Source organism: Chaetura pelagica, unplaced genomic scaffold, assembly GCF_000747805.2.
Source record: "Chaetura pelagica isolate M959 unplaced genomic scaffold, ChaPel_1.0 scaffold466, whole genome shotgun sequence".
Taxonomy (NCBI): Eukaryota; Metazoa; Chordata; class Aves; order Apodiformes; family Apodidae; genus Chaetura; species Chaetura pelagica.
In genome coordinates, this window is record NW_009953656.1 from 20,722 (window position 1) to 34,096 (window position 13,375).

General features: G+C 48.0%; 1 protein-coding gene across 1 annotated transcript in view; it reads right to left on the reverse strand.

Annotated features, from left to right (window-relative positions):
• The window catches only part of COPG2 (coatomer protein complex, subunit gamma 2), a 26,281-nt gene that overhangs the window by 7,539 nt on the left and 5,367 nt on the right, over positions 1–13,375 (reverse strand). Inside the window, exons 5-16 of the mRNA XM_010000299.1 lie at positions 13,294–13,373; positions 12,496–12,571; positions 11,940–12,032; positions 10,618–10,704; positions 9,468–9,625; positions 8,175–8,308; positions 7,384–7,451; positions 6,135–6,323; positions 5,215–5,310; positions 4,037–4,280; positions 2,669–2,744; positions 178–281 (exon numbers count right to left, since the gene is read on the reverse strand). Coding sequence (XP_009998601.1) covers positions 178–281; positions 2,669–2,744; positions 4,037–4,280; positions 5,215–5,310; positions 6,135–6,323; positions 7,384–7,451; positions 8,175–8,308; positions 9,468–9,625; positions 10,618–10,704; positions 11,940–12,032; positions 12,496–12,571; positions 13,294–13,373 — 1,405 coding nt within the window. The remainder of the gene's footprint in view (positions 1–177; positions 282–2,668; positions 2,745–4,036; positions 4,281–5,214; positions 5,311–6,134; positions 6,324–7,383; positions 7,452–8,174; positions 8,309–9,467; positions 9,626–10,617; positions 10,705–11,939; positions 12,033–12,495; positions 12,572–13,293; positions 13,374–13,375) is intronic.

Consider the following 13,375-nt stretch of genomic DNA (forward strand, 5'->3'; position numbering starts at 1 on the left):
CCACTCCCAGTTAGGACTTTGGTGGAAAGAGGTAGGGCCAGAAAAACAAACCAACCACAAGTTCTGTCCTTTCGAGATATTTTGACCCAAATCACAAAGAACAATTCTCACAACAACAAAGGCCACCCATGGGGATGGGAAGGAACAGCTCAGGCTGCTTTCCCTGCTGTCACTGACCGTTGAAAATGTAGGCAGCATTCAGGGCCATCTGCCTCTGCTGCAGCACGTTCAAGTAGAAGGTGGCTCTGTCCCGAACTTCATCATCACTGTCCATCATGCACCTGTTGTGGGACAAGGGGACAAGAGTCAGCCAGCTCAGGACATCAGGAGAACCCAGCACCAGAAGGACATGGAGCTGTTGGAGATAGGCCATGGAGATGGAGAGCTGGAGCAGCTCTGCTCTGGAGACAGGCTGGGAGAGTTGGGGTGTTGAGCCTGGAGAAGAGAAGGCTCCAGGGAGACCTTAGAGCAGCTTCCAGTGCCTGAAGGGGCTCCAGGAAAGCTGGGGAGGGACCTGGGACAAGGGCAGGAAGGGATGGGAGCAGGGGGGTTTCCAGCTGGAAGAGGGAGCTGGAGTGAGATGGGAGGGAGCAATTCTGGGCTGTGAGAGTGGGGAGAGCCTGGCCCAGGTTGCCCAGAGAAGCTGTGGCTGCCCCATCCCTGGCAGTGTTGAAGGGCAGGTTGGATGGGGCTTGGAGCAGCCTGGAATGATGGGAGGTATCCCTGCCCATGCAGGGGGGTTGGATCTAGATGATCTTTAAGTTCCCTCCCAGTCCAACTCATTTTATGAATCTGTGACTGGATTCCATACTGCAATGATAGTCTGAGCTCCCTCAATGGACTGGAGGACCTGCCCCATGAGGAAAGGCTGAGAGAGCTGGGTTTGCTCAGCCTGGAGAAGAGAAGGCTCCTTTATCACCATGTTTCCGTTCTTAAAGGGTGGATGCCAAGAAGATGGAGACTCCCTGTTGACAAGGAGTCAGATGGAAAAGACAAGGGGTGATGGGCACAAGTTGCTCCTGGGGAGATTCCAATTGGACACAAGAGATAAATGTTTCCCCATGAAGACAGTCCAACAATGGAATTGTCTCCTAAGGGAAGTGGTGGATTTCCCCACATGGGACAGTTTGAAGTCTCAGCTGGACAGGGTGCTGAGCCACCTCCTATCAACTAGAGTAGTACCTGGAGAGGTTGGACCAGATGGTCCTTGAGGCCCCTTCCAACCCAGCACTCTAGGATTTACAAATTATGCAAAAACAAAACCACAGTGTTTATAAAACACAATAGTTGAAGCTTAACTTGAAGTTTATATCCAATTGTCACACCAGCCAACTCAGATTAAAGGAGATGCACATGTGAGGTACTAACACCACACACACTTCCTAGATTATAGAATATACACCTGCATTTTATAACCAAGAACTCTGATGAGCACTACATGGTTGCACTTTTTATAGCATTTTTTCAGAGTGGAACCTAAGTAGAAGAAAGAGATGATCACCAAAATAAACATGTTGAAGCTACTTCCCATTTCAGTCTGAAAAACTGGATGCGTGCTCCAGCAGTCACCTTGTTTTTCAATTATAGCAGAAGGTTTACAAACAGATTCTGCCTCCCCCCAGGGAACTTCCCTCCCTCCCCACGTGGCTCAAGTCCCTTCTTGGAGCTGTAACTCACGTGCACCAAGGCTGGGGCTGCTTTCTGCCTCAAGCCCTTCATGATTTGAATGATCCCTCATGCCAGAGAAGTCAAGACCTGGCAGGATGGGTTTACACTGTTTGTACACAGTGCTGTGCAGATAAGAGAACATGACATTTATGGCACAGACAAGGAGGCTGAATGGTCTTAATAAGGACAATCACAGAATTGTCCTGCTTGGAAAAGACCCATAAGATCACCGAGTCCAACTGTTCCCCCAGCCCTGCCAAGGCCACCCCTGCCCCGTGTCCCTCAGCACCATCTCCAGGGCTTGGAAACCCCTCCAGGGATGGGGACTCCCCCCCTGCCCTGGGCAGCCTGGGCCAGGCCCTGACAACCCTTGCCAGGCAGGAATTGTTCCCCAGATCCAACCTCAACCTCCCCTGGCACAACTTGAGGCCGTTCCCTCTTGTCCTGTCCCTTGTTCCTGGGGAGCAGAGCCCGACCCCCCTGGCTCCAACCTCCTCTCAGGCAGCTGCAGAGCCAGAAGGTCTCCCCTCAGCCTCCTTTGCTCCAGGCTCAACACCCCCAGCTCTCACAGCCACTTGCTCTTAAAATTTGTCCCCAGACACCAGCCTGTGGAATGGGAACACATGAGATCACTACTCAGCCATGCACAGAAGTTATTTATGAGTAACACAGAAATATATTTTCTCTTCCTTCAGGAAATGCAAAAAATGTACCAAAGCACTGCAGATTTATCACCCACTGAGGAATGTTCTCTGATCAGATTGCTACCAGATGTTTTCATGACAAACCACACCCATCATTTGCTTATCTCCAGCACTGCTTTGCTCCCTGTGGCCAGGAGGGAAAGACATGGAAGTGGAATGAAGGCACCAACTCCTTTACTGGTACATTGGGACAACTCCAGTGCGAGTTCTGACCTGGTCTGACTTTGCTTCTTCTGTGGATCCAGAGAGCCCAGTGTCACCCAGAAGCTCAGCACAGCCCAAGCACACCCACTCACCTCTGCAACAGCACCAAGATGCTTGGAAGAAGATTCTCATTCTGGGCACCAAACTTAGCCAGGGCACTCACAGCAGCTAGAGAAGAAAGTGGAGATGTCAGAGGTGCTCAAGCCACACACAGCAGATTCTCAGAACCATGACCAAAGCACTGTGTGTGCTCTTGTCCTGAAGCTCCAATTTACACAGGTTTTCACATCCAGACCGTAACGTTTTTTGTGTTATGGAAAGGCTAAACTATTTCTGTATTTTCAAATGGAAATAGTTTTGTGTCAGGGGGTAAAGAACAAGATCAACTTAGCAGCCCTACAGGCAGCCCTGACAGAGTTCTCTAGCAGAGAAAGGCAAGTTCAAGCTCCATATAAACTGAGACTTGTTTGGGTTGAAAGGGACCTTAAAAACCATCCAGCTCACTGCCCCTGCTTGGGCAGGGACACCTCCCACCATTCCAGGCTGCTCCAAGCCCCATCCAACCTGCCCTTCAACAGTGCCAGGGATGGGGCAGCCACAGCTTCTCTGGGCAACCTGGGCCAGGGTCCCACCACCCTCACAGCAAAAGAATTTCATCCTAATGTCCAACCTAAATCTCCCCTCTTTCAGTTTAAAACCATTACTCTGTGTCCTATCACTCCCTGCCCCTATAAAAAGCTGGCTCCTCTGCCATTAGGGTAGCTCACACCCCTAAATAAATATCTCTTTCTCACACAGAGGTGACACATCCAAGAGTGACCAGGGCAAGGCTGCATCCAGTGATTTTGCAGGAGCTGAAATCCCCCAACAAGCACTTCCTTGGAGCCCATCTATTGAAACTGATCTAACTTCAGCTCAGCATTGGCTTGAAGAAATTCCACATATAGAAAGAAGAGAAAGCTCCATAAGGAAGTAAAAGCTTTATGGCCTTGGTGGTTAAAAAAATAATCTGTATTTTTATAATCACAAAGTTTCTGGACAGCATCCAGACCCTTGCCCAGGTTGCCCAGGGAAGCTGTGGCTGCCCCATCCCTGGCAGTGTTGAAGGGCAGGTTGGATGGGGCTTGGAGCAGCCTGGAATGGTGGGAGGTGTCCCTGCCCATGGCAGGGGGTTGGGGCTGAATGGTTTTTAAGGTCTCTTCCAACCCAAACCGTTCTATGACTCTATGATATGATTCTAATATTGCTTATGTTCTGCAAAGCAAGAGGACCAAATGCTGATGCTCAGATGGTATGAGGAGTTTTAAACTCATTGTAGGATAAAAATAACAGGAGATGCAGATAACAGTTCCACAGAGCCTGTGGAGTAACCACTGCCTCCCACCCCCAAGCCCAGCTCAGCCCTGAGATCTCGAGCAGAGCTGTGAGATGAAACCACCACGTGTTGGAGCTGCACTTACCAGCCCTCACAGCCTCGTTCTCCAGCACCACCCGGTTGAAGATGAACCTGATGTACTTGGAGGGGGATGGAGTCCTTGGCCCCTCCTTCCCCAGCAGGTGCAGGATCTTGGTGGCCAGGACAGTGTGTTCACAGTCTTCAATGAACTCACAGAGGTGAGCCAAGCCCGACTCCTTGCTCTCAGGGTTCTCCTCAATGATGCTGATTATACAGTCCACAATTGCTCGCTTGTACTCAAAGCCACCCTGGGAAAGGGAAATCAAGGACACTGACCCAGCAGGCAGAGCTCAGACCAGAGTTGCCCAGTGCTCCTCACACCTCAATTGCCTCTTTCCATGGAGATAAAACATGCATTTGTACAGGAAGAAACAAGAGAAGAGACACCGAGTGACCTAACAGGGGCTCCCCACGCCCTCCTCACACATCATCTGATCATCTCTTCAGATCAGGTTTTGATTTATCAGTTCTAATTCATAAGCACATTCCAGACAGGTCTGATCCACAAGACTCAGGTAATTCTCCTGCTCTACCGTGCTCTCATGAGAACCTCCTCTTTGCAGTGTTGGGGTCCCCAACACAAGGACATGAAGCTGCTGGACAAAGTCCAGAGGAGATCACAGAGATGATGGGAGGGCTGGAGCAGCTCTGCTCTGGAGACAGGATGGGAGATTGGGGTGTTGAGCCTGGAGAAGAGAAGGCTCCAGGGAGACCTTAGAGCCCCTTCCAGTGCCTGAAGGGGCTCCAGGAAAGCTGGGGAGGGGCTTGGGACAAGGGCAGGGAGGGATGGGAGCAGGGGGAAGGGTTTCCAGCTGGAAGAGGGGAGCTGGAGCTGAGATGTGAGGGAGAAATTCTGTGCTGTGAGGGTGGTGAGAGCCTGGCCCAGGTTGGCCAGAGAAGCTGTGGCTGCCCCATCCCTGGCAGTGTTGAAGGGCAGGTTGGATGGGGCTTGGAGCAGCCTGGGCTGGTGGGAGGTGTCCCTGCCCATGGCAGGGGAGGATGGAACTAGTTGATTTTTAAGGTCCCTTCCCACTCAAACCTTTCCATGATTCTACAAAGAAGCTCTTAGCAGCCAATCAAGCCCCACCACTGCTGTGTAACCATTGCCATAAGACAGGAGGGACCCCTCAGTATCTCTCAGAGCTCCCTGCCCATGACTACACAAAGAAGTTTCCAACATACATCATCCCTAAGCATATTGGAGAGGAAGCTCATCATGACGCTGTGTTTCCGAGGGTACTTCTGGCACAAGGCACTGATAGCCTGTACCACCACTACCTGCAAAACAAGAGAGGGATGTTAATCACCTGCATTTATTTTGCTATGAAAAATCCAGGCTTCTCACTCCCTCAAGTTGTTCCCTTGATGTGTTCAATTCATGTATGAGGAGGATAAAAACCAGGTGGTGGGCCCTGAGCATGTGTTAACCCTGTCATGGCCTCCTGCACCATCTGGCTCTGCTACAGGGACTGGATTTAGGATGAACTACATTAATTAAAAATGTGCTTCCTCTGCCCAGTGATGACCCTGACCTAATTACATTTTGTCTTTAAAACTCTTTGCAGTTTTAAGCTTGTCTGATTCCTTTTCTCATAAAAACAATGGCTTCAGCTCACTCTACACTAGGGGACAATGCCTTTCTGTTCCTCAAGGTGACTCAATGGTGTCAAAAGGGACAGGTACCATCCTGAACCAAGTTATTTCCTGACTTGATAGTGATTAAACCTGAAAAATTAGGTAGCAATTTACAGTTCTGACTTATTTCCTGACTACATGTCACACTGAAGTGACACAGACTCAAATAGTAGAGTTGAAATCTCTCCTCCTCTCCAAAGAGGCAACCAGAAGGCAGTGCAAGATTTTACAAGACACTGCACAGGAGACAGAAATTCACCAAACATTTATCCTTCCTTGGAGTGGTGGGAAGAAATGACACAGTGTATTTAAGTTGGAAAACAGAGGATTACACCTTCTGAATTTCAAGCTGCCTTTGCTCTGTCAGACTAAGTCACTGGGGGATTAACAAATGGCAAAAGCTTCAGAAAAACAAGAATGGGAGAAAAACCTGCAGCTGGAAAGAGGAGAGGCCTCCAATGCCACACCTTAAACTCATCTGATATCTCTGACACGAAGGAAGAGATCTGTTTCATGAGCCTGTCTACACTGCTCTCACTGCCTGTCTTCAGCAGGGTGGTGATGGCCAGGGTGGCGATGCTGCGGTTGGAGTCGGTGATGAGGTTCTCCAGGTCCAGGTTGCAGGCAGTGACTGCAGATGGATGTTTCATGGCCACCTGTGGACAAGGCAGTTCCTAATTATATCAGAGAAACAACACCCTACAATTCAAAAGTTTGGATAGGGTAAGAAGACTTTTTGTTTTGTTTTCAGGCACTGCTCTATTCCACAGGATTGTGACTAAACCTACACTGACCCCACCTGGAGCACTGTGTCCAGTTCTGGGGTCCCCAACACAGGAAGGACATGGAGCTGTTGGAGAGGCCAGAGGAGGCCACAGAGATGCTGGGAGGGCTGGAGCAGCTCTGCTCTGGAGACAGGCTGGGACAGTTGGGATGTTGAGCCTGGAGAAGAGAAGGCTCCAGGGAGACCTTAGAGCAGCTTCCAGTGCCTGAAGGGGCTCCAGGAAAGCTGGGGAGGGGCTTGGGACAAGGACTTGTACTGAGAGGAAAAGGGGTAATGGCTTAAAATTCGAAGAGGGGAGACTTAGGCGAGACATGAGGAGGGACTTCTTCACTGTGAAGGTGGGGAGACCCTGGCCCAGGTTGCCCAGAGAAGCTGTGGCTGCCCCCTCCCTGGCAGAAGGGCAGGTTGGATGGGGCTTGGAACAGCCTGGAATAGTGGGAGGTGTCCCTGCCCACACAGGGGGTTGGAAGTGGATGATATTTAAGATCCTTCCAACCCAACCCAGTCTGAGATTCTATGATCATATGACTGCAGAAAGGATACAATAAAAGCTCATTTGTTTCAAAGTGCTTCTGTTGTGGGGTTCAGCTGTGAGACCAGAAGGTTATTTCCCTCACACTCACCCTATTCCCATTTTTTGCTGTATTAAATATTCAAGATTCTGCTTCATTATAGCTGAGAGCTCATGAGTTACCAGTTTGTTACAGCCCTGGGGTCCAGAAATGAACAAACATCACTGGGATACAGAAGAGATTTCTGTCACACCAGATTTGGTGTGGAAAAGCCAGTTAGATGGAATACTTCCAAAGACAATAATGACAAGAGCATCCCCTCTGCAGTAGGTAACACACCCTCAGGCACTCAAGTGTGGCTTCCTGTGATGCTCAGACCATCTTGTTGACTTGTGCAGCAGGTGTGTGGGAAACACTCACTTTGTTAAGGGTCCGTACAGCTGCGTATCTCAAGACAGGTTTGGAAGAACTACAGAAGAGCTGCAGCACTGGAAAGAGCCAAAAAAACCCCCAAACAATCAGAAGAAGTAACTCACAACAAAATGTTACAGAACAGACTGTTTAACAAAGAAACAGCTCCTAGTACTGCAACTCTAGGCACCAGTAAGGTGTGAGAAGCAGGAAGTGAGAGCCCTGATGACCACACCAGGTGAGGAAAGGGAAGGTACTTTGTGCCAGAGCTTTGATATCAAGAGGTGCAAACAGTTTAGTGACAATTCACCTCAGCAGAAAACCATACATGGTCTCTTTCTGAGAAAGAGTGGGGAGGAAAGTCTAATGTATCCACATGAAAAACTCTGTGGCTAAATGTTCATGCAGCTCTATTCATAAATTATCACCAGTTTCACAAGACAGTTAAAAATAACCTCCTGGTTTTCACTTTCTCTCAGGAAGAGGCAGTTTGTGTAGCCATCTGTGGCACATCTGTGCTACCAGCTTCTCCTGTACCTGCCCTCACACCCCAACTTCCTGCAGCTGGAGAAAGGCTCATCCTGGGTCACCTCAAGTGCCCATTCTCAAAAGTTGTGGATTAAAAGGGGAAAAGGGATCAAGCTGCTTCTCACCCAAAGTCCCTCTTACTTGGGGAAAACAAAAAAACTGGGGGGGGAAAACAAACAGGTTTTGAGTCCAGTTATTTTAGTCATGTTGTGCTGCCTCTTTTCATCCCTTCTTTCAGCTCCAGCAGGGGCACAAAGGGCTCCAGGACCCACCTGAGACAGCAGGTGCCAGCTCCCTGGCTGTGCAGTTGGGGAGATGGATGATTGCAGAAGCAGCTTCATAAATCACCATCTCATGCTTGTTCCTCAGGCAGCTCTCAATGAAGTCAAACAGGGGGCTTTCCTGGCTGCAAATAAAACATTTCCCACTCACACTGCATTTCTCAGAACCTGAAAAAAGCAGTTAGTGGGCTGGCTCATGTTTCTTACACCACCACATTGCTCCATTCATGCTTGAGTTTAAACTTCTGATTTACTGTTACTCTAATTATCTTTACACCATCTTCTTCCAAGCTAGAACTGCTGCACTCCAGAAATACTTTATTATTTCCCACCTCTGTCAGTGCCAGGTAAGAACAGCAGGGATCTTTCTGTTTGTATCCTAACAATATAGGTCCTTATTGTAATTAAAATGCATCTAACTAGACAAAGTACAAACCATTCCACCTCTCCAGAGGCTATTCTGCAGTTTTCATCCTGCTCTCAGCTCAGTTTTGTGATGAGGTGCCAAAATAAATCAACAGACCCCACCACACAACTGTCACATTCACTCACACTCAGTTCAGTCTCATGGTGCTTCTGTGTTTTGTTTTTATCTTTACTCTCCGAGTTTAGATTTCCAAAAGCTTTAAAAAAAATTAATCACAGAATCATGGAATGGTTTTGGTTGGAAGGGACCTTCAAGATCATCCAATTCCAACCCCCCTGCATGGGCAGGGACACCTCCCACCATTCCAGGCTGCTCCAAGCCCCATCCAACCTGCCCTTCAACACTGCCAGGGATGGGGCAGCCACAGCTTCTCTAGGCAACCTGGGCCAGGCTCTCCCCATCCTCACAGCCCAGAATTTCTCCCTCACATCTCATCTCCATCTCCCCTCTGCCAGCTGGAAACCCTTCCCCCTCAGCCCATCCCTCTCTGCCCTTGTCCCAAGCCCCTCCCCAGCTTTCCTGGAGCCCCTTCAGGCACTGGAAGCTGCTCTAAGGTCTCCCTGGAGCCTTCTCTTCTCCAGGCTCAACACCCCAACTCTCCCAGCCTGTCTCCAGAGCAGAGCTGCTCCAGCCCTCCCAGCATCTCCAGGGCCTCCTCTGGCCTCTCTCCAACAGCTCCATGTCCTTCCTGTGTTGGGGACTCCAGAAATGGCCCCAGCCCTGCAGGGGGGTCTCACAAAAGCAGAGACCCCACCTAGAGCACTGTGCCCAGTTCTGGAGCCCCCAACACAGGAAGGACACAGCTTCTGTTCACCTCCAACTCTAACCAGTTCTGTACATCCCATCCTGCCACTTACCCCTCCTCAGATTCCTTCAGCAGTTTGCTGGCAATCCGGATCAACAAGCAGTAGGCAAACTGGGATTTCAGTCCAGATTTAGTGAACTTATTCAGCATCTTGGAGACTGCCAGGCGGTCGTTCCTCCGGAGGTGGTAGAGCAGCCCCAAAGCATGATACTAGGAAATCAGAAACAGGGATGTGCAGGCACTGAGTACCAACTGCAGTTGGGTAAGTCACACTGTAAGAGGGCTACTAATGGCTGTTTCCCAGCAAATATACCTTCTAATCTCTAATTATCCCAATTTCTTGACAAATTATCTAGCTCTGCAGCGATTCCTTCCCTTTCCTGCCCACCACAGGACAGCTTCAACACATTGCTGAAGATGAAAAGAGCCATCAAGTTTATTTACTCCCTTTTCTCCCCATTCAATGCCAGATCTTCAAAAGCTTCAGTTAACTGAATTACACTGCACAGCAACACTTGAATTCCCAGTACACTCCAACATCCAGGGTATCTTGAAATAACAGCTGACCTCACAAAAATCTTCAAGACATTTAGGGTAAAAGCACAAAGGAACATTTTCAGTTGCTTGCCAACTTGTTTTGGGTTTTCCTGCCATAAGACTGATTCAGATCAAGGTGTTAATGAAGCTGCCAATTGGACAAGAACAAAGCTGATTTTACAGATTTGTTTCTGATCCTTAGTCTGGAGCACTGAATGTGCAGAAGAGTCTTCATTTTCACAGCTGTTTGGAATATTTGTGCAAAGATTTTGCTAACACAGAGATCTTGCTGATATTTGGGCTAATCTCCCGTAGCAGCTGGCACGTTTTCTGAAGGCCCAGACAAGAGATGCTGGTGTTCTGGGAGGCAGTGAGATAATTTTTTTAAGCTTACTGGAAACTCAAAGCTGTTCTGCAACAGCTGCTGAGAAACTAAAGAGACAGCTCTTAATTAAGAATCTTCCACTGGGAACAAGGAGAAAAGAGTGGTTTGGTTTTTTTCAAACAGTTGTTTCCCTCAGGTCAAAATTCTTGTTTTGAAAAGGGAAAAAAAGGAAAACCAGTGGTGGTTTTTTTTGGAGGTTCTCCCAAGAACTCCCAGAATACCCTGAAAACCCTGTACTAGTGTGTGTAGAGCTCCCTGGGACAAGCCCCCTCCCACATACCTGCACCATGACATTGTCACTAGAAGCTGCTTCTTGAGCTTCGTTGATCCACCGTTTGACCACGTCGTAACTGATCTTCATCATGTGCTAGAAGAAGCCACAAAGCCCTGGTTGTGATTCCTAAGCTTAAAGGAACTCCAGACAACCTAAGGCTTTGCTGTATCCTACAGGTTAACCATAATTCCCAAAGAGATAGTTTGTATGGATGTGCTTTTTCAATACAAAGTCACGCGGGGAGGTTTTGCTGCTGTTCAAAGAGGACAGAAGACAACACAAGGACAATTCACAAGGACAATTCACCTGCCAGGAGGTCTCCCATCCTTGGAGTTGTTCAAAACCCACCTGGATGTGTTCAACAAGGGCCATTCACCTGCCTGGAGTAAGTCCAGGAGGTCTCCCATCCCTGGAGTTGTTCAAAACCCACCTGGATGTGTTCCTGTGGGATCTGCTCTAGGGCATCCTGCTCTCCCAGGGGGGCTGGACTGGATGATCTCCAGAGGCCCCTTCCAACCCCAACTGATTCTGTGATGCAGCTTTGTTTGCACCCTCAGGCTTTACTGCACCTCATCAGCTGGACCTCATCTCCTGCTCTGCCTTCCTGGTTCACCAATGCAGCCAGTCTCTATCCTCTGCACCTATAACCTGCTGGCTTTCTTACATCTCACTCCCAGACCACTCTGCTTTCACCTCTGTTCTCCTCTTTCAGAAAAATATCAACCTAACAAGTTAATATTTCCAGCCTGTTCTCCCAAGCAAGGGAGAGAAACAAAAATCAGCTTCTTCATCTTGCCTTTCTACTGGATATTAGCAAATATAATCTTCAGCTGCAGCCTTAGCAGGGCAGCAATCCCCTGGGTTTGTTCTTGCAGAGCACAAAGCAGGCTGCTGTTATCACCTGCTGGTTTTCCCTCAGCACAGAACAAGTTGCTTTCTCTTTCTCTCCCCAAACTGATAAGCACTTTCCCAGTCATCACCCTGCTTGACTTTTCCAAACAGACCAGGTTCCTCCCCAGAGAAATTAATGTTCTCCAGTAACTGCAGAGAGAGATGACTGAGAACTTTGCACTTTAAGTTATTCCAATTGGTGTACTCTAAAGCAAGAGAATTTGAGGAGAGATTCTGAGCAAGTCTGCTCGAGACAAAGTCCATTGCTACTTTTTTTTTGGTTTATTTTCCAGTGAAGAGACAAAGAAAAGTCATCTCAAAGGAAAAGGAAAGGAAGAAAGCAAATCAAAAGCCAGACAAAGCTACATATGCAGCAGATGAGCCTTCCCAGCCACAAGATGATGAACAGATTTACAATCATTTCCTGCTTTACTTACTAAGGAAGACACAAGTGCAGAACTAGACACACTGGGGACTTTGTCCACGATGGCTTGTTTCATGTATCTCTCAATGGCTTGTAACATTGTGCCCTAGGGAAAGGAAAAATGAAAATGTTGATACTTTGGAGGCAGGGCAGAAAAGCATTCCATGGCAAAAACACATGCACAGCATCTTCAAAAGGCTCTCAGGGAAAAAAAAAAATAGTTTAACTGTGAAAATGCAAAGTCTTGCAAGGGAGACATAAGTATCAGCTGCTCAGTCCTGAAGGTTCAATGTCCCTGCTCATCCAGGGGGGTTGGAACTAGATGATCTTTAAGGTCCCTTCCAACCCAAACCATTCTGTGATCCTACAATCAAAGTCTACAGCAAAGCAAGCTCAGATCAGAAACCAGAGCTCCCAAGCTCCCACCTCCAACTCCACACTTCCAGCCCCACAGGGATCCCAGGACTTCCCAGCAGTTTCATTACTGCCATAAAACTAGAGCAGGTGAGAGAACAATGTTTGTGTTTTCAGGAGATACTTCAGCTGCAAGGGGTGTGATGAGCACTTACATCTGTGATCCTGCAGAGGGCTCGGATGGCCGGGCCTCGGTACACATCCTCCTTCCCTGTCATGTCCTTGGTCAAACTAAAAATCAAAGACATTCCTGTGAACCCTTCTTAAACATCTCCAAGACTTGCTCAGTAGTTAGCTATTTGAGAGTTATTAATAAATCAGATTCTATAGAAACAGAGAATGTTGCAAAATGCACAGTCCATAATGTTGCTTGGCCACAGGAGTGGTTTGTTCAGCTCAGCCATTCTCCTTCTTGCAGTAGCTCTTCCCTCTACCACAACAGATTCTGGTTTAGATAATTGCTAAACAGCTTTAAAAATAGATACATAAAATAAACCAAACACTTAGCAGATGACACAGATCCAACCTTTGCTCTCACAACTGCAATTGTCTGTTCTCTAGGTCAAAAAACAAGTGATAGCTCAGGTGGTGGACTGAGGAGATCTTTGCTCTGTTTCTCCCTGACTGCTCTGCCAGCACCAGAAGCCACAGCCAGAGTTTTCACAAAACCAGTAGTTTAATTTTAACAAAACCCACCACAAACAAACAAGAAAACCAACTAGCAACTGACTGATAAACTGTTGGCAGCCTCTTGCTTTTTTTTTTTAGAACAGTGTAACCACACAATAGGAAGAAATTCACATTTCATGTGTTGACACAATCTCTGCCATGTGGAACAATTCGTTTTTCCTTGTAAAACATAAGTAGAGAAAAGCAGGGCAGGTGAAACCAACACCCACAGATGTAGCCACTTGTTTCACAGCTGTGACATTGTTTTCTGTCAGCTCTCCTACCTGCTTGTGACAATGATGACATCCTCAGAAATGTTGGCCATCTCTTTGATGGTGAGGTAACACATTGTCCTAAGGGTTTGCT